Source organism: Geotrypetes seraphini, chromosome 13, assembly GCF_902459505.1.
Source record: "Geotrypetes seraphini chromosome 13, aGeoSer1.1, whole genome shotgun sequence".
In the NCBI taxonomy this organism is placed as follows: Eukaryota; Metazoa; Chordata; class Amphibia; order Gymnophiona; family Dermophiidae; genus Geotrypetes; species Geotrypetes seraphini.
Window position 1 is genome coordinate 36,758,599 of NC_047096.1, and position 22,050 is coordinate 36,780,648.

Here is a 22,050-nt window from a genome sequence, read left to right on the forward strand (position 1 = left end):
TACCATAGACTGTTTCATTTCTTACGTCTTCTGCAGAACAGCATAATGCCACTTCGTGATGTTATGATGTATGTTGGAGAGGGCGTGACCAGGGAAGCTTCCTGGTTATTTAACTATCTTTTTTCACTAGTTCCTCTGTCACACCATTGGAGCTGGATGTTTTGATGGCAGCAGGTTGAGCTTCTGAGCATGCCCTTGAGGAAGAACGCGAAACAGAAGTCTCTGTAGGGCATCCAGTTAAGGCACCCTTTTTTTTCACAAGATACAGACAGCTGCGATCAGCTCCAAGATAAGTTTAAGCACCTTTAAATTTGTGGTTGCTACTTTTTTGAAAATTGATTTTTTTTATTTATTTTTTCTCCTTTCATGGGGGAATGAAGTGTCACACACATTGAATGATAGAAATGATTTTTTTATTGCACAGGGATATCCTGAAAGTCTGGTCTGTTTGTGTCTCTCAAGGACTGAACTTAGACAAACCTACTATAAAGCATAAGCATGATAATCATACTGTATTCTAGCACTTTTATGTATTTTTTATGAGTAACTATTGTATGAAGTCTCATCTGGCAAAATATTTTCATCTCTCAGAGCAATTTAACAGGTTTAGGAAGATGCTTGTCTTTAATTTCATGAGCTCTAAAGAGAATGACACGAGAACAAATTTGTCCCTGTCCCCACACGAACTCAGTTTCCCATTCCTGTCCCCACATGTTTTGTTGCTGTCCCTGCCCCATTCTTGTAAGCTCTGCCTTAACCGCACAAGCCTCGAACCCTTATGATTTGAAAGTGTTTGAGGCTTGTGCAGATGAGGACAGAGCTTAGACATTGGCGGAATGAGGCATTATGACATCACAATCTGAGCTCTAGAATGTTTCTACTTATGATTTGAAAGTGTTTGAGGCTTGTGCAGATGAGGACGGAGTTTACAGGAATGGGGCAGGGACAGGAAAAGAACTCGCTGAGACGGGAAAATGAGTTCCCGCAGGGACAGGGAAAAATTTGTCCCAGTGTCATTCTCTACTCCAAACTTCTGCACTGCACATGATGACAGAATTTTATTTTTTTATCTCTTCCTTTTAGTTTCAGAATACAAGAAAGCACCTAAAGAATAGTCTTTCTGCTTATTATGTAGTTTTTACATATTACAAGAAAATTAGATTTTTTTTTTGTACAAGTGTTTAACATGCTCCACTTGAAAGGATAAGAATAGAGCTAGAAAGGAGTATTTAATGAGCAACAAATACGTTGATTGTTGACTGAAGTGTTGTTCCAAAGAGAAACTAATTGCTGAGTAAGTGATGTGGAAGGATCCTTCTGCTGTAGTGATAAAGTTGGGCATCTACAGAAGCACAATAAGAGCACATGCTGGCCATAGTGATACATTTGACCAAACAGCACAATAGTTCAAGTTAAATTTTCTGTGAGAGTATAGCCCAAACTTCAGATTTATCTTACCCCTCCGAACTCTCTTCACAGTAAATAGTGCAACGTTTATAGATCCTCAAAAGTACCACCTAGCACACATACAAATTCATTGTGTCAGGCTTTATGTACTACTTCCTCACCGGATCGTCCATACTTTGCTATTAAATTTATAAATACTTTTTTTCACCTTAGTGTATAAATAGTTTAAATACTTAGCTTAAAACTTGTGGTCATGCTTTCAGGGATTTATATCGCCAACATGTTTCACCCGAAGGGGTTTTACAAGGCACCATATCTCTTTCTAAAGCTTAACGCCGCTGTACCCGACCACTGAATAGTATTTATAAATTTAATAGCAAAGTATGGAAGATCCGGTGAGGAAGTAGTACATAAAGCCTGACACAATGAATTTGTATGTGTGCTAGGTGGTACTTTTGAGAATCTATAAACGTTGCACTATTTACTGTGAAGAGACTTAGGAGGGGTAAGACAATATACACCCTTCCAATCTGAAGTTTGGGCCATAGTGATACATACACAATCCTTTGTAGCTCATAATTAATAAGTAATAAAAGACTGGACTTCTCTATTTCTTGGTTCTTCTTTCAGATTTATCCCTTTGCTGTTCTTTTTTTTTTTTTTTTTTTTTAATCTAAATATATCTTTTTCTTATTGGATATTTGAATTTGATTATTCCTCCAAAAACAAGTGAGGAACAGTTCAGGTACAGTTGGTACTGCTGTTTATAAAAGTTTATGCTTTGCTGTCAAATGTTCTACTACTATGTTTATTATTTCTATAGCACTGTACATTCAATATGTAATAGACGGTCCCTACTCAGAAGAGCTTACAATCTAATTAGAACAGAGATAAAACAAATGGGACAAATAGGGGTTGGGAAGACATTGACACAACCTTTGCATGCTACAAAGTTAAGCCATGACATCCTTCTGCAAACTTTAAAGCATAATTATTATTTATTTCCACTTCTTTACAGATTCAAAATAAGAGAACAATGAATTTGGTGTAAAAGATTTCTTGCAACTTTAAAATCTTTTCTATTCTTGCTTTTGGAATCCTGGCTGAGTTGTTAAGACAATGGACTAGAAAGTTATTGGGGTCTCCCTGTATAGGTTCAAATTCTGCTGACCATGGGCTGCTCATTTCTCTTGTCTGCTATTGAGACAGACACGGGGGAAGCCACTGTTTGCCCTGGGATCAGTAGCATGGAATGTTGCTACTATTTGGGGTTTTGCCAGGTACTTGTGACCTAGACTTGCTATGGTTGCAAATGAGATACTGGGCTAGATGGACCATTGATCTGACCCAGTATGGCCATTCTTATGTTCTTAATTATTTTCCTATTCTTCCTTGTACAGTATAGCTTTCTTCCACCTTAGAATATATGTCATTTAATTCAAGTAATATATACTTGATACAGAAAATATAAAAGGAAGAGAAAACAATTACCAATCAGGAAAAATGAATATTTCTCTCAGTACACAATATACGAGGGATCTTCAAAAATGTCTGCACTTTTATTTTTTTAACATTAATTATTAAACATCTCAAAAGCATAAGAACATAAGAATTGCCGCTGCTGGGTCAGACCAGTGGTCCATCATGCCCAGCAGTCCGCTCACGCGGTGGCCCTCTGGTCAAAGACCAGCGCTTTAAATGAGACTAGCCCTACCTGCATACGTTCTGGATCACCAGGAACTTGTCTAACTTTGTCTTGAATCCCTGGAGGGTGTTTTCCCCTATAACAGTCTCCGGAAGAGCGTTCCAGTTTTCTACCACTCTCTGGATGAAGAAGAACTTTCTTATGTTCGTACGGAATCTATCCCCTTTTAATTTTAGAGAGTGCCCTCTCATTCTCCCTACCTTGGAGAGGGTAAACAACCTGTCCTTATCTACTAAGTCTATTCCCTTCAGCACCTTGAATGTTTCGATCTTGTCCCCTCTCAATCTCCTCTATTCGAGGGAGAAGAGGCCCAGTTTCTCTAATCTTTCACTGTACGGCAACTCCTCCAGCCCCTTAACCATCTTAGTTGCTCTTCTCTGGACCCTTTTGAGTAGTACCGTGTCCTTCTTCAAGTACGGCGATCAGTGCTGGACACAGTACTCCATGGCCCGGTACAGCGGCATGATAACCTTCTCCGACCTCTTCTTGATCCCCTTTATCATTCCTAGCATTGTGTTCAGCCTTTTCACCGCAGCTGCACATTGCGTGGACGGCTTCATCGACTTGTTGATCAGAACTCCCAAGTCTCTTTCCTGGGAGGTCTCTCCAAGTACCGCCCCGTACATCCTTACCTGCAAGGTGAGCCAGCTTGCCTGACCAACTAGTCACATGATATTCTATGACACATCCTCTTACCACTTCTCCCACCCCAACCATTCCCGCGAAAATATGAAAGTGCAGAAACCTTTTGAAGAACCCCCTTTTTACTAAACTGCGATAGTGGTTATTAGCGCAGAGAGCTGCACTGAATGCTCCGCGCTGCTCCTGATGCTCATAGGAACTCTATGGGCGTCAGAAGCAGCATGGAGCTTTCAGCACGGCTCCCTATGCTAATCATGGTTGAGTAAAAAAGGGGGAGGGGGTAAGTGACATAACATGTAGCAGGAAATTTCAAAGTAAAGGTAGCACCCAATGCCAAAACTCTCAACCTATAGACCAAATATTATTTTCTCTGCTTCTGTGTCACCTGAGCAAGATCAGGAAATATACGGACTGTGAACCTAAATACAGATCTTATAAATGTCTGAAGTAAAACCACAAAATATAATTCCTATATTGCGCCAAAGTGAAAATCAAAAGGAGAGTTGCTCTTTCTGTTATTACTTCAAACGAATTCTCAAAAAAAAACAAAAACACAACCCTGTCAAATTCAGAGTCCTGAAATACTTTAGCCTACCTTGTTGCGGTAAATGTACTAAGAGCTCTTCCCATTGATAAATATTGAGCTCTTACAATAGGTGGCATGTTATCAGATGGAACAGATTAAATTTTATCAAAGTATTTTCATACCATCTCAACTGGTAAAACAAGAGGGGATTTAAGAAAGTTTAACATTCTCATTATTTCTCATTTGATTTTCCATAGACTCCAGCTACGAAGAGGTGCTATAAGTTCTCAGCCCAACCAACCAACTTCCTAAATTCCACTTGTTATTTTGCCACTGTAGCTGAAAAGAGTATTATTTTATTTCGTTAAGTGCCAATTTGCAGAAACAAAATTATATGTTTCAGATCACTGATTGAACCATATCCACGTTGGGCTGAAAACTTTTCAGCATCCCCTTGTACATTGCATTGTCTCTCTTTATCTCATTAATATCCTCTCCACTTGCTTGGTCTCGTTAAGCTTTTTCTCCTGTTTCTCCCATTGTTTGTCATGTTTCATCAAGATTAAACTTTGTGGTTCCACCTTAGAATCTGATAAAAAAAACAGCAAGGGAATATATTTATTCAAGGTGATGCTTATAAAATCACTGTTGTACTAATCACCTTTGTTTTACTTCAAGCACTAATTTCAACACAAGACTGATGTGGTTAAGTGAACACTCAGACCCACAGCTGAGGTCCGGTGAAACAAGTTCACGGGGCAGCTGTTAAGGAGACCATCATAGTAACATAGTAACATAGTAGATGACAGCAGATAAAGACCCGAATGGTCCATCCAGTCTGCCCAACCTGATTCAATTTAAATTTTTTTTTTTTTTCTTCTTAGCTATTTCTGGGCGAGAATCCAAAGCTTTTCCCGGTACTGTGCTTGGGTTCCAACTGCCGAAATCTCTGTTAAGACTTACTCCAGCCCATCTACACCCTCCCAGCCATTGAAGCCCTCCCCTGCCCATCCTCCTCCAAACGGCCATGCACAGACACAGACCGTACAAGTCTGCCCAGTAACTGGCCTAGTTCAATCTTTAATATTATTTTCTGATTCTAAATCTTCTGTGTTCATCCCACGCTTCTTTGAACTCAGTCACAGTTTTACTCTCCACCACCTCTCTCAGGAGCGCATTCCAGGCATCCACCACCCTCTCCGTAAAGTAGAATTTCCTAACATTACCCCTGAATCTACCACCCCTCAACCTCAAATTATGTCCTCTGGTTTTACCATTTTCCTTTCTCTGGAAAAGATTTTGTTCTACGTTAATACCCTTTAAGTATTTGAACGTCTGAATCATATCTCCCCTGTCTCTCCTTTCCTCTAGGGTATACATATTCAGGGCTTCCAGTCTCTCCTCATACGTCTTCTGGCGCAAGCCTCCTATCATTTTCGTCGCCCTCCTCTGGACCGCCTCAAGTCTTCTTACGTCTTTCGCCAGATACGGTCTCCAAAACTGAACACAATACTCCAAGTGGGGCCTCACCAATGACCTGTATAGGGGCATCAACACCTTCTTCCTTCTACTGACTACGCCTCTCTTTATACAGCCCAGAATCCTTCTGGCAGCAGCCACTGCCTTGTCACACTGTTTTTTCGCCTTGACATAGTTGTTCACAGTCTCCTCCACCAAACAAAGACTAAATAACAGAAAATAAAACTTAAATAAAAATAAAATCATAAATTTCACAACAACTTAACTTTGAATGGTGTAGATGGTACACATAACTGCTCCGGGCTCCTCCGTTTATTCACAATACCGACCCCCCAACCTAGGTTTCACCTGCTGGCTTCTTCAGGAGGGGTACTACAATTACAAGATAACTCAAATCAACACTGCACCACACAGCTTGCTAACTAATAAACACTACATTTGAAATACTCAATGTACACACTCTCTCTACAACTTACCGGCACAAACACTCCATACTGCTCACACACGCACTACTGACAAGAAGAACTTCCCAGCAGGCCACGCTTTAAATACACTCCCCTTTTACTACCTACTACATCATCACTTCTGACATCATGATTGATTATAATTGAAACCATTCAATATCATTGTTTAATCCTGTGGGGGCCAAGGTATGCCATTGGAATATAAACTTCTGCTCCAAATAAAGAAGATGTTGAGTGATATTTCCAGATTCTTTATAAGCACACATAAGAACAGTATATTGTAATTCCTCAATAGAGTGTTGTTGCTCAATCCAATGGCTCACCAGGGGGGCAGTTACACGTTTGCATCTTATATTGCTCAAGTGTTCGGCAATGCGGATTTTAATAGCACGCCGGGTATGTCCTATGTAATACAGCCTACAAGGGCAAATAATGCAATATATTACTGCAGATGACAAACAATTAGTGCCTGTTCTTAAATAAAATTTCTTACCCCCTGTTTGAGGAATTACCACTTGGTCAGTGTTGAGGACATGAGGGCAATACACACACTGATGACAACGTACGTGAGGACCCTCTCTGTTCTGTTGGACAGGGTCACGATGTTTCAAAATCTGACCTAAATTCCGGCCCCTAGTATGGGCAAATAAAGGGCTGTCGTTCAAGCACTGCAGCACTGGCCAGTGTTTCAAAATGATTTTTCTAATTTGTTGACTTCGATTGGAATAAGGCAATACACATACCACGGCTCCACTATTCTTCCTTTGTTGGGGACGAAATAGCCACTCCCGCTGACAGTTACGGGCTCTCTTCCATGCCCGTTTAACTACCCGGGGAGGATAACCTCTCTCCATAAACTTTGTGTATAAAAGCATGGCCTGCTGCTGAAAATCCCACTCGTCAGAGCAGATCCTCCGCAACCTTAAAAATTGTCCCACCGGGATACTATCCCTAAGGGGTTTTGGATGATAACTGTGATAATGTAGGAGAGTGTTCCGATCGGACGGTTTCCTATAAAGGGTAGTATCGTAACACACTTGAGAGTTGATCTGAGATTTTACTACTCGGATATCCAAAAAGGATACCTTATCACTACTTACTTCATGAGTAAGAGTTATGTTGGGATCTGCCTGATTCAACTCATTTAGGAATTCCCCCAATTCGTCACACTCCCCATTCCACAAAAAGAAGATATCGTCTATATACCTTCTCCATAGACCAACTTTACTAAACCATCTAGAAGTGTAGACATGTTTATCTTCGTATTCAGACATGTAGAGGCAGGCGACGGCGGGGCCACCATGGCCCCCATGGCCACCCCCTTAGTCTGAAAGAAGAACCTATTTGCGAATTGAAAATAATTTTGACACACCACGAATTCAGCTAAAGTTCCTACTAACTCCTTCTTTTGAACTGAAATATTGGATTTACTGACTACCTGCTTGATAATTGCCAGGGCCGCCGATTGTGGCACGTTGGTATACAGGGCGGAAACGTCTGCAGTTACTAACAGTTTACAATCTTGACCCTCACATCTCTGCAAACATTGCAGGAAGTGAGAAGAGTCCCTTACATAGGACTGAACAGTACCAACATGTTTATAGATAAAACTATCTATAAACCTTGACAGAGGTTCCAGCACTGAACCAATTCCAGCCACAATCGGACGGCCCGGAGGGCACGTGAGAGACTTATGGATTTTGGGGATGAAGTATATATATGGGATTTCAGGGAATTCTTGTCAGTAGTGCGTGTGTGAGCAGTATGGAGTGTTTGTGCCGGTAAGTTGTAGAGAGAGTGTGTACATTGAGTATTTCAAATGTAGTGTTTATTAGTTAGCAAGCTGTGTGGTGCAGTGTTGATTTGAGTTATCTTGTAATTGTAGTACCCCTCCTGAAGAAGCCAGCGGGTGAAACCTAGGTTGGGGGGTCGGTATTGTGAATAAACGGAGGAGCCCGGAGCAGTTATGTGTACCATCTACACCATTCAAAGTTAATTTGTTGTGAAATTTATGATTTTATTTAAGTTTTATTTTCTGTTATTTAGTCTTTGTTTGGTGGAGGAGACTGTGAACAACTATGATGGTCTCCTTAACAGCTGCCCCGTGAACTTGTTTCACCGGACCTCAGCTGTGGGTCTGAGTGTTCACTTAACCAAACCAGTCTTGTGTTGAAATTAGTGCTTGAAGTAAAACAAAGGTGATTAGTACAACAGTGATCCACCTTAGAATCAATAGTTGCAATCTCAGTTTTCACAACTTAAGAGAAGAATCTAGAGTTTTTATTGCATTCCACAAGGTATTCATATCCACCATGGCTGGCTTCTTAAACTTCCCGAGCAAACTAGGAGTTTGTAAAGAGCATTGAGTCAGATTATCAGAATCTCCCTTCCACAAAAAATCTGCAATACAAACGTGTTTTCCACTCCATGCTCACCTTTCTAGGCATAAAAACTTGGAATGACCTTACTGAAATAACCAGGATGGAACCTAACCACACCAAATTCCAGAAGACTCATCTATTTGGCACCTAATCACTTGTATCCTCTTCTCCTCCTGTATCTTCCTTCCCTCCATTGTCCTCCCTACCCTCTTCTATCCCCTTCCTCTGTAATGTCGCCAAGAGCTTGTATAGGTATGTGCGACGCACAATTGGAATAAATAAATAAAATTATCTTCAATGTCGGATAATTCTCTCAATGAAAATTTCTGACCCATTGCCTCTTCATATTCAGAGAGAAAGCCACACAACTGATTTTGTGCATGTCTTTCTTCAAATCCACTCCTCTTCCAGGTCTCGGAGCCCCATTCTCTGATGCAGGCTCAATGAGATCCAGTCAGCACTGAGGTCAACCACCAAATATGGCTTCCATCCCGAAGCAGGGTCCAAAGTTACAACTTGAGTTTTCATGGCACTTGAAATATTTGTCTGCATGAAGCACCTCTGGGCAGTCATGCCTAGAACATAAGTTACTCCTTTGCATTTTCCCACTGAGGAATCCAAAATAGAGGCAAGGTAGTGCTCAAACTGATTAGAATCTCAGGAACTGATCCACTAAGTGCCCTTACCACCATCTTTGCTCCTCCCATCTACAATAATATTCAAGTCTGGAGACAGTGAAGGCCATTCCAAAGCTTTCACCTTTCTAAGTCCTCCACAGTTCATTTTGATGTATGTTGGATCAGTCTAGCTGAATTATCCATTTTCATCTTCAATTTTTCACTGACTGGAGGATATTAGTTTCTAGGCTATGTTGATATTTAATTGGATCCATTCTTTTTTCCACTTGCACAGTATTTCTTTTGCCACCAGCTACCACCTAATCTCAAAGCAAAATAGATCCACTCCTATACTTAATGTATTTTGTGTGATTATGGCCAAACAGTTTAATTTTAATTTCTTCAGTCCAAAGCACTTTTAGAGAAATTCTATAAAAGGCGCCTAAAGATAGATGCTAAATAGACGCCTAGATGAGGCACCTAACTTAATTAGTAAATTGGTTTCAATTATGAGCTTTAATAAGGTCATAACTGAAAAAAATAAAAAGTAATTGGGTGATAGGCACTTATTTTCTTAGGCATGGTTCTACATATGAAAGGCGCCATGGTTGTTCAAGATATACAGAATAACTATCAAAAGCTACAAGGTTAGAACTGTCATAGTATTTGTTCATGGGATTGTCTTTGCCTAGCTAATTGAAGGCCTAACTAGTCAATCACCTTTCTAGCTCTTATTAATCACTATTAAAATGCACAAGGTCACAAAAGTATCGGTGAGAGCTGCAGGATTTGACTGCTAGCTTCCCAGACCATTGTAATCATTAGGCTTCTTCTTAACTGCTTTTACACTTTTCTGGAATACATTTTCTTTCTTTCTTTCTTTCTTTTTATTTTGGCCATACACTAAAAAATTCCTATGTATGCTGTGAGGCTGTATCAGTTCCATGGTTCCATAGGGGGTTTTGTGAGGATCATTATTGAAGCATTTTGATTTGCATAAACTGAAAATGGTAGAAGGTGACTGGCTGAATTAGCTGAGACTCTGGCCCCTTGTATACCATCTTATTTTCTACAAGGGGTCGCTGAAAAGTTCTCAGTTCAACCAAATAAGTTGGGGCAGTCTCCACTGAGGGCTATATATTAGGCCAGTGATATTCCACTTTTTTCATTCCGTTTGGAAAAATGCAGAATGAAAAAAAGTGGAAAATTGCTGGACTAAGTGTATAGGCCTCGATGGAAACTGCCTCAACTTTGTTGGTTGGGCTGAGAACTTTTCAGCGGCCCCTCGTACAGTCTTTGGAACCCTTCACTTAAGATAGCTTGCCTAGCAGTTACTCGTAATTGTGCTGTTTTTCTTGTTGGTCCCAGATTGTGGACCATATTGCCTGCCATTATTAGAGCTAAGACTGGATACTTGGCATTTCAAAGTTGAAGACCTTTTATTCTCCTGGGCTTTTGATATGGAACTTTAGGTCAGGATGCCTCTCATTTAAATTTGTTATTTTAAACAGATTTTACTTGGATATCATATTTTTAATATGCTTGTGCATTACTATGATTATCTGTTGCCTTATTTCATTTTTATTTAGAGATCTGCACATAGTCAAGGTACTGACTGGATTGGCAAAATATCAGATTCTTAAATAAATGCATTTAACAGTAGAAAGAGCTTTTCTTATTTAAAAAAATTGTGACCACAACTATGCTATAGAAGTTATTTTATAACAATTGTTTGCAATCTACATGTGTATATATTATAACTTGCATGTGTATAAAAAGATGCATAGTTTTAAAGGTGTGTGTTCTGGGTATGGATTATATGATCCAAGAAAATATAACTCTATTTGCTTATTTTACAATGGGGATGAATATGTATTTTAAAAATTTTCCCTACTGGCTATCTGCGTGTGTGAGTCTGGGTCTTCATCAGTGTTCTTAGCTCACTAATGTCTAACACCACCTCAAAAAGTCCAAGGATTTACTAAAAGCTTATTTTATTCAATTTCTTAATTGGGTCTTCTTGTACATGGTGTTTTGTACAAATCTAACACTTTGGGGAAAATTTTAGATACTGGTAGCCACCCTACTGACTCCTAAGTTAATCAACAAACACAGTTTAAAATGGCAAAAGATGGCACCATTAAAGTGCCTACCAGTGTCTAAATAATACACAATGGAATCATGCCAACATAGACTCTTTAGGCTGCCGAATGCCACTATGGGGTGTGGCTAACACTGGAAGTGGCATTAGGCCTTCATATCTGGCGCCTCTCTTTAGCAGAGGCGCATTTCGCTATAGGGCATGATCACGTGATTGACACATGATCGGCAGCGGCAGCTTTTTAGGTGGCCGCCAATATCGGTACCCTCTAGAGAATCTGGGTCTAAGTGCTAGCAAATCCATGATGCAAGATTAGTATGTGCACCCCAAGTGATGCAGTTCTTTTATGAATTTTTTTTGTGAAATGAAAGCTGCTGCCAGATGTACCAACATGAATATTTGCTGGTGGATATATATTTTATCAAATACTCTGCATTCAGCAGAGCCCTTGGCAAAATCTTGGGAAACTGTAAATGTCCTGACTTGGACATTACAATTCTTGCCTAAACATTCTATGATAAATGGGGCTTCACATCAGTCATAATAAAAATAAAAGTGATCCTAATAAACTTTGTTAACAAGTCAACATAAGAATAGCCTTACTGGGTTAGACCAATGGTCCATCAAGCACAATAGCCCGTTCTCACGGTGGCCAATCCAAGTCCTTAGTACCTGGCCAAAACCCAAGGAGTAGCAACATTCCATGCTGCCAATCCAGGGCAAGCAGTGGCTTCCCCCATTACTTTCTCAATAACAGACTATGGACTTTTCCTCCAGGAAACTGTCCAAACCCTTCTTAAAACCAGCTATGCTATCCGCTCTTACCACAACCTCTGGCAACGTCCAGAGCTCAATTGTTCTCTGAGTGAAAAAAATTTCCTTCTATTGGTTTTAAAAGTATCTCCTTGTAACTTAATTGAGTGTCCCCTAGTCTTTGTAATTGTTGATGGTGTAAAAAAATTGATCCACTTGTATCCGTTCTACTCCACTCAGGGTTTTGTAGATTTCAATCATATCTCCCCCTCAGCCGTCTCTTGTCCAAGCTGAAGAGCCCAAACCATTTTTAGTCTCTCCTCATATGAAAGGAGTTCCATTCCCTTTATCATCTTGGACACTCTTCTTCAAACCTTTACTAGCACCACTAATGTCTAATATTTAATGCTTTTAAATACAAGAAATTTATATAGCGGGGAGAGAGAATTATGGACCAAGCCATTTCCATAGAACAGGTCACTTTATCTCCCAGTGCCTCAGGTACTCGGTTGTAAGGCAGGGATTTTACCATACCATATAAAAATGGTTTTTTTAAACCAACTTGAAGTAAAATTAGAAAGGTAGTCTAGAAATTGTTATTAATTATTTATTAAAATTATTAATATTTATATCTATATTGTTGTTCTTGTTATTTTCAACTTCCTCTGAATCAACCACTAGGTAAGGGGTGGAACACAGTAGCCATGATGGTAGAACAAATGAGATAGGCTAAGATATATTTTCTTCATCCCTTAATCTGCAATTATAATTTTATATGCTGAGAATACATTCAGCTGAAGCAAATATTGCTGTTGTATGACCAATATCTTCAGATGTTTGGGTCATTTGCATGATTTAATTTTACAGAATAAAAATGTGCAACAGGTGACATCTCCGTTGCTGGAGAATCATTGTTTCATATTGAAAACAGATGGGAAGGAAATTACTCTTCAAGGCATTTTCATTATAAGAAAAAGTTTCAATAAGCCAGAGGTCTATTTGTCCTAGGAGTGTGAGTAAATCAGTTATTATCATTTTCAAACATGTTTCTTTAAAGACAGTGTGAGAACTAAACCCTAACGGCAAGCTTCACTAGAATCTAGAATCTTTTTGAAACAATTATTTTATTAAATTATGTCATTGATTGTTTTCCTGTACAGAATATTTTGAAGCTAACAGTTTAGGAATCAATATTCATTAATGTTTTGTGCCATTTTTTACTTCACTTCAATAATTTTTGCAATGGTGGAAAACTGACTCAAAATGTTAATAAAGTCTATCTATCTATCTACACATGAATGGGTGCTGAAATGTTCTGAGCCCAACCAAGAAGAGAATGATGTGGATATGGTTCAATCTATGATCTGAATCAGTGTGTGTGTGTGTATATCTGAATCAGTGTGTGTGTGTGTGTGTGTGTATATATATGTACACACACACATACACACACTGATTCAGATCATAGATTGAACCATATTCACATCATTCTCTTCTTGGTTGGGCTCAGAACATTTCAGCACCCATTCATGTGTAGATAGATAGATAGACTTTATTAACATTTTGAGTCAGTTTTCCACCATTGCAAAAATTATTGAACCTTTCAGCACCCATATGTATATATACACACGCACTGATTCAGATATATATATAGAATAAACAAACCCACAACAAACAATTTATTATGAATTCAGAATAAGGGTCTCACAAAAGAAATGTGGATATGATACACTTGCTGGGCCCAGAACCAGACTCAACCAGGAGATCTGGGAAAATTTGCATTCCGCGTTTACCAGTACAAATAAAGAAGGCATTCTGCTGTATTAAATACTTCAAATGAACTTCTTGTTCCATGTGTCATAGTACTTGTGGATGACACTTGTGATTGATTTTGATCCATTTAGATTGCTTTTTTATTTTTATTTTTTTTTTGCTTCCAAAATGATCATTATAATATGTCTTGTATTTAATTTCTCTCATGAGCACCAGAACTGAATCTGTATTATTTGGTTCATGCCTGCTAAACCAGTGAACATTTATTGGACTTAACCAAACCATAATAACTTTTGTGTCAGCTGAACTGGGAGCTGGAACTGAACCAAAAATGTGAATTAATTCCCTGGGATATTTATAGGTTACCTAGTCTATTGCCATTAGCTTTTAAAAATTCAATAATTATACTGGTAGGATGGAATCTGCTGAATAGTATAATGAGGGTTGGACGTGTCTTAGGGCTCCTTTTACTAAGCCGTGGTAGCATTTTTAGCGCAAGCTGAAGATTAGCGCGCACTAACCCCCGTGCTACATGGAAAAACTAATGCCAGCTCAATGGAGGCATTAGCGTCTAGCGCGCGGGGCACTGTAGCACATGATGAAACCACTAGCGAAGCTTAGTAAAAGGAGCTCTTAATTTTCTTAAATCTTAAAGAATGTCCTATTGCAGTCAATGTATCAGTAATGCTGAATGAAGATAATGAAAACCTGAGGGTGATTTTCTTCAAAATGTTGATGAACACTCCAAGAGACTTGTCTTAACAGATTATTCCACACACACAAAAAAATACAGATTTATTTTTTAAATGTACTGCAAAAGGCCAAGAAAGAGGAAACATTTCACCCCAGCAGCCAATGATGCAGAGATTAATTTGTGGAAAAAATTGTAGGTGAAATGATCTGAACAGGATTAAAACCTTGAAAAAATAGAGTTGGCCAGTAAAATAAAAACTACAGACTATGCATTATACAGTGGAACTATGTTTATTTGCACAAGACCGAGTCATATACACACATTTAGAAGACTTAATTCAATCCGAAGAAGTTTCAGATCTTGTATTAACTATGAAATGAGGACCGGAAATGTAACCAGACTGACAAGATAAGAAATGAAACCAAATCCATCTGACTATAAATTATTCATTTTTTGGTAGTACAGGAAGAAGTCACACAGGCAGAGACAAAACCAAAAATGGATCTCAAATCGTTGCCATTTTGTGCCTAGTAGATTTTACATTGTGAAAGTTTGGAAAATGACAAAAGGGAAGATGAGAGAAGAAAGAACAGTGAAATGATGGAGGGTGAGTAGTGAAGGAGGAAGAGAAGAGACGAAAGGCAAAGAGGAAAGGTGTCTATATGGAATTATTACTAGATGAAAAATATGTAAAATGAGGATGCAGAACATTTGGGGGGGTTGATGTTTGTGTTATGGATACCAAAATGCTCAATAAAATTGAAGTTTAAAAGAATGGTATGAAATGCTTGACTTTGCCCATCCAAAGCTGCACGATTATAGTAGACGTCTTTATGCAGAACATTCCCTACTGTCCAGCCTGTCATATGCCAGATATAGCCTTACTTGTACGTGCTTCTGTGAGTATTGTCAAAGACTTCACCTGATTGTAGTTATTCTTTTGCTTAATAGTTTCTTCTCCCTGGTATTTTATTGTGCCTAATTCAGTAATACAGTATTTATGAAGTGCAAGTGTGGATCATGAGTTAAAATTTTGTTCCGTTCACTCTGCAGGTTCTATTCAGTAAGGGCAACTAGCATTCCCACACACTCTTCCCCCCCCCCCCCCCATACACACTAGCTTAACTTACCTAACCCTGGGGTAACCTCAACAGTGAAGAAAAGTCCCATTCAAAGTCCATCACAATCACCCGTCTCCACCATTCAAATATTGAACAGACAGATACAATCTCACAAAAGAGACCGGTAAAATTCCCCAATTGCACTTGGATGGAAAAGTCTTTAGAACGGTCACATCAGAGCTAAAATCAATTTAAAAAAAACCCAACCAAACAAACACCTGAAAGATTTCTGAGGATTCAGGTCAAATTCTGGTATGTTCTGAACATAAAGCTTCCCGGAAACCCTTCGGAAACATCTTAATTTTTAAAAACACTTAAATAATCTATCCTTTTGAGTTCATTTGGCCACTGTTAATGTGCCCCTGCCATGTTATGAAAGCTGGCATTTGGTTTAAATTCATGATTAAGTTATTGGCTGATAGGTTCATTATGTACTTGTTACTATATGTTTTGGGCATTTAACCTTTGGATCTCCTATTACTTCTTAACCTCTTTCATCATTAAGATTGTCACTTTCCTGAGACTTTGTTCAGGATGCTTTCAAACTGGGGGGTTTGGGTGGGTTAAAAAAAAATTGGCCTTGTATATTTAAGCATGTTTATGTATCTATGCAGCTTCTGACATTTTATCTAAACCTATGTGCCTATATAAACACACACACACATAGTTATACCCTGCATGTATAAATTAATAATGTAATCAGATTACTAGAAGTCTATGCTGCCATGCACAGTACCAGGTTACTTTGACCAATGAACTGACTTTTGCCAGCTCTATATCTTATTATTGGACCAAATAAAATCCTAAAAACTGACTCCTTGTATCACCTTCTTCAAAGTCTTTGAACAATTGTAAGGTTGGCCCAACCAAAAGTATTACAATTTGTAACAAATCCATTAAAAAAAAAAAAAAAATCCAGAACCAGCAAGGCTCTACACTCAAGAAAATGTCAGACTGTGTCCCCCCCCCCCTGATCTCGCTAAAATGCATCAGGATTTCATTTCACTTGGTCGACTGCATGTGCAATTTACAACGCAAGAGTTCAACCGCTCCCCCCCCCCCCACTCTTTATGAAGTGAATATACAATTTTAAAAGTGTATCAATCAAATACAGAACAAAAAAAAGGGGGCGAGTAATTAAGGATTTTTTTAAAAGAACCTCAGGAGTAGTTATTGTAAAGTAAACTGGACATTAGATAGCATTGTAGAATTCATATAAAAATAACCAAATATAAAGTAAATGTTTTGCTTTCGTAACTGAAGGTTTACAAGGTTTAGTTTGGCTAATGGATGCTGGCGTGGGTGCGAATTAAAGCATTACTTTAACTCTGTACAGAATTAGGAGACTAAGTTCTTGATATGTCTTGGTTATTGATCTGGACTCTGAACAGTGATTTAGAGTGCAAGACATCTGGCAGGTCTGTTGCATGAATTCACAGATTATTTTAATTTGTAATGGAAATTGCCTGTAGTTTTTATATACTCTGAAGACAAAGAAACGGAACTGTGCTCTTTCCAGAAGTACTAAAAAAAAAAAAAAAAAAAACCCCCCCCCCCCCGAAAAACAAACAAACAACAAAAATAGTCTCTTCATGGTTAGAGGAAAATAGTGTCTTTTTTATATTAAATGTTGAGCCGAACAGATATATCTTCTTCAATAATGTCAACATCGTCTTCCGTTTCTTCGGCTAGAAATGGATTCTGGCTGATGATTTTTGCTGTTTCTGGGTCCGATTTCTCACTGAGTTCCGTTTCACTGGAGCTGTGCTCCAAACACCCTTCGCTGGACGGATTTTTGGGGTCATCTTGTGTTTTTCTCAATTGCTTTTTATGCTTCATTCTTCTGTTTTGAAACCAGGTTTTTACCTGAAAATCAAGGAAAATGCCAGGGTCATGAACATGGATGACAGAAAACCTGATAAGAGAATTTAAGACCGATTTCTCTCTTGCTTCCGTGCGACAAGAGGAGAAAGGGACATAAGGTGGATATGAACAACTTATCGGAAGACGTACATTGTAGGGCATAACAAGGGAGAGTGGAAAAGGATCCAGAAAGCGAGACCGAGATCATTATTTCCAGATTCCCATGAGGGGATCCTTGCATCTTCTCGGCAGTTTTCCCCAAACTAAGAAAGCAAACCCCAGCATCCTTATTAAGTAGAGGAACTGCTCTTCCGAATTTGAAAAGGATCCCATGTTTCAAATCTCCCTTACGCGCCTTTTTAATGCTTTTAAGCAACTAATGCAGAAAACAAAAGAAAAATAACTTTGCTGCGGTAGAGTAACACGACCTCAAAGTCTCGTCTGAAGATTCCTTTGCAAGACAATGAAGCCGTTATAGCCAATGAGGCTGGACCCACGGACGAGTCGTGGGCACCAATTCTGAAATTCCTAAAAGCTAAAATGTTGCTAAGACTAGTAAAAAGGGGAGGTTAAGTGACTTACCTCAGGTTAGACAAAGTTTGTGATTTAAATAAGAATTTTTGCATGCAACACGATTTTTTTTTTTTTAATTATTCATGCTTTTACTAATAACCAATGCACGTCCCATTATTATCATGGTTGATGGACAGCGCCAATAGTCCTATATCTCGCCAACTGCCCTCAGGGAGTCGGACCTTACCTGTGTCTCGGAGAGACTGAGCGCCGTGGCGAGTTCCACTCTCTCGGGCGTGGACAAGTAGCGTTGCAGCTCGAAACGCTTCTCCAGCCCCGAAAGCTGAGAGTCCGAGAAAACGGTGCGGGCTTTGCGGCGTCGACAGTGCTTCCCGGGGAGTTCGGGGTGATGCGGAAAGAGGGCAGGCACGGGCAGACCTGCGGGAAAAGGAGACGAGACGAATCACAGCTCGTGCAGGGCAATTTAGGACTGGCAATAATGTCATAAGGAAATCCCCAAAAACCCGAAGCTGGGAAGAAACCCAGATAATGAAAAATAAAAATATTCCCTGACCCTGAAACGGGTGAGAGGAAGAGACAGCTGAAACCAACAAATTAAATTCATAATTTTTTTCACGTATTATTTCATTCGTTGGTTTCAGCTGTCTCTTCCTCTCACCCCTGCTTCAGGGTCAGGGAAGATTTTTCTTTTTCATCAATGTCATAAGAACATAAGAATTGCCATACTGGGACAGAGCGAAGGTCCATCAAGAGTGGACAACCAAGAAGTACCTAGCTAGATCCCAAGTGATAAAACAGAGTTCTCTCTAACCCCTGTTTTACATGTAAGAATGTTTCAAAAGAAATATTTTCCCTTTCACAGTTTAATCATTAGTTGTATATAATAAGTTATTTGATGATACAAAGAACCGTGGTTGCTATGTTAGTCCACTTGGATATGTAGCAAAAGGGATCCACAATAAAGTTTTAGGTGATACCTTTTTATTAGACTAACAACACACCCGGAAATCTTACAGATAAGCTAGTCCAGTGAAAAAAAAAAATCACTTACAACTTTTTTGTTGATCCTTATTTCTTGAGGCTAGTTACATAGAAACCAATCTTTTTTTTTAAGACTTTAGTGTCATTAATTGTGTCTTCTTACTGGTTTAGAAACGTTCACTAAAATTAAAGCACACAGATGTTTTCTTAAAACGTTCCATGCACAGGCAAATAACACATAACAAGAAGAAAATCTTTTCCCTTCCCCCCAAGCAAACATTTTTAAAGGGTCCTTCATAATAGTGAAGAGGGTAGGAACTGGAAATACATCGACCAGCTAGTTCAAAAGCAAGAAATTCAAGTTTAATGAATGATTTGAAAGATGTAAAGAGTGACAAGAGAAATAATTTTTCCCCTTTAGTATTTGCACTACTCTGTCAGATGGAAAAAGCCCAGACCACTTTTAGCCCTAATAATTCATATTTGTTTTGGCTTAAACACCCAAAGATATAGATATGGGACTTCAATGCATATGAGGGGGTGCTGAAAAGTTCTATCCAACTTCCTAAATTCCGAGCGTTATTTTGCCACTGTAGCAGAAAAGTGTGTTATCTTATTTTGTTAAGTGCCAATTTGCAGAAACGATATTCAATGTTTGTTGATTGTTTTTTTTTTTTTTTTTTTTACATTGTTTCAGATCATTGATTGACCCATATCCACCTCATTTTCTTCTTGGGTGGGCTGAGAACTTTTCACCATTCCTAAAACTACACCCCACTGAATTTTTATCTACTGCTGATTAAAAGAATGTGTAGCAAAAAAAAGTAGAAAATATTAAAAAAAATGACTTCTGTAAAAAAAAGAAAGAAAGAAAGAAAGAAAGAAAACAATGTGGCATCGCTTTATTTTTGAATCAGTTTTAAAATGCTTGTAAATATTAAACTTCCAATACAGTATAAAACAAATCTACCTCTCTGCAGAAGCAACATTTCTAAGAATTTTTCCATTTTTCTATTCAAATTTCCATTCGATTTAACTTCAACAATATATAGTTTAGAAGTTAATATGTGATTATGATTTTCTCGGAATTTAATAATCAAGTGTAATTTGCAGTTAAACATCATTTGATAAATTTAAAAGAATCAGCTTTATTAAACAAAACAGGAGCCAGATTATCATCGTTTAATTAGCCAGTTTTTAATGCCCCAAATCCTGTTTTAGCTAATTATTATTATTACTATTTTATTTTATTTTTTACGTTAAACATGATTGTTGCAACTGGCGATTGATTTGGGTTTATATAACCCTTTGTCTAAATAGTATTCTACAGCTCACCACAATTACATTTGCTTCAGAAGCTTATATGCATCCATCTCTGGGGTGAAAGCTCTACCTATCTATTGTGGTTCCAAAGAGGATAGAAGAGAAACAATGGTATCAGTAATGCAATTTTTATCATCCTAATTCTGGTGAGATTTTGAGTTCATAACCGTTGCTTTCACTGCCGACTCTAAAGGACATCTTAGGTACAGAATATACCTTCAAAAAGTGACTTGTTGCATAATATAAATGTACTTCCTTCCCCTCAAAAAAGTCTTCCTTCCATAGACAACCGAATAGTGAACAATTTTGTCCTAATATTTAAAAAAAATCTTAATAACAACATATTTGATACAAATAAATTGCGATGAAGGTCGATGCAAACGCCATTAGAAATAATTTCCATTCAAATACACTAGTAAATATCATGTGTATAATAAATCAGATTTTTAATCCAGACACTATCACATCAGCTTTAAGGAACATTATTTGCCAGAGCTTTATTTGCTTTATCAAATGCTGCAAACATCTGAATCCTAAGCAGCAAATGTATTTCCGCTATAAAATCCATTTCCATTTGCCATTTTCTTTGCATAGTGAGTCTGTTGTCGTTTTCTGTTTTATATATGAATATAATGCAGCGACAGAGTTTAGCATTTCAGGAAAGCTGAACAGTATCATTTGAAGATTATATTTAGGTCATGCTCTAATGTCATTATAGTCCATGTTAGCTATAGCCCCGTTTATTCAGACATGCTTTGAGCGTGGAGCAAGTGAAAAAGTACCACATTTATATGTAGGTATTTTATTCCTGACGGGTCTCATATAATTGGAAAACGTTGCTATATGTTTTCCTACCCAACATTGTCTACTCATTTCTCTTCTTTTACCATTTTTCCAAAGAAAGATTATTTAGTTCAGTATTCGTGTTTTTAAATTTTATTTTATTTTAATCATCATCATTGGCAGAATAGAAAATTACTTACCAGACGTAGTGAGAAAATAAGGATGGTGGTGCTCTGGCTTATGAAGAGGATGGTGAGGATGAGGAGTCAGGATTGTAGGTGTTGGCATTAACGGATATGCATACTCCAGAATGGGAACCCTGGATGCAAACGAAGTGGTAAAATGGGCTGGCGGAGTTTCTCTTAAAGGTTTCGGTTTATGCAGTAAAATATCCTCAATAAAAAATGATGTTGGCCTTGGGGCAGACATTGGAGGGGTAAAGCTGAGATTCATTGTCCCGCAAATGTGTGATATGCTAGAGTGCGGTTTTCTTAAAACTTCTATAATGGGCTAAAATGAAACAATTAGTCGGCCCCTTTCCCCCCGTGCTACTGGAAAACCTCAATTTTGGAGAAGCAGTTGATAAAATGAAGGTGGGGTTTGATTCTGGGGAAGCAGATTTGTTCCTTCGGGTGGATGAAAGAGACCTTTATTCAGCCAATGGTAAAGCAGCAGGGCGGGGGAACTGGCTTCAATACTTAGGGCATTAATGGTGAGACAGGCTGGGAGGAGCGCTGGCCAAGGTGCTGAAATTGAACATAAATTGTATGGAGGCCTATGCAAAACCAAATTAATATCTATTTCATTGGCAGAGTTGAATGCAAACATAGCCGAAGGTCTCCAATGTTTAATTTAAACCGACCTTCGGCTTTGTAGGTTAGTGATACTGAAACTAGTGCTAAAAGT

At 38.5% G+C, this 22,050-nt stretch overlaps 1 protein-coding gene across 1 annotated transcript; it reads right to left on the minus strand.

The window, feature by feature from the left end:
* Positions 1-17,283: 17,283 nt before the first annotated feature.
* Positions 17,284-21,597, minus strand: BSX (brain specific homeobox). The gene is made up of 3 exons (XM_033917826.1): positions 21,345-21,597; positions 18,284-18,474; positions 17,284-17,526 (listed from the first exon to the last, which is right to left on the minus strand). Exons 1-3 carry the CDS (start codon positions 21,595-21,597, stop codon positions 17,284-17,286), a joined length of 687 nt encoding a protein of 228 aa, XP_033773717.1.
* Between the last annotated feature and the right edge of the window lie 453 nt (positions 21,598-22,050).

Excerpts from the sequence above, each read along its gene's own strand:
- BSX (XM_033917826.1), bottom strand. The coding sequence starts at position 21,597 with ATGAATCTCAGCTTTACCCCTCCAATGTCTGCCCCAAGGCCAACATCA. Across the intron at positions 18,475-21,344 it reads TTATTTTCTCACTACGTCTG|GTCTGCCCGTGCCTGCCCTC; the intron begins GTAAGTAATTTT and ends CTTTTCCCGCAG. Across the intron at positions 17,527-18,283 it reads TCAGTCTCTCCGAGACACAG|GTAAAAACCTGGTTTCAAAA; the intron begins GTAAGGTCCGAC and ends CTTGATTTTCAG.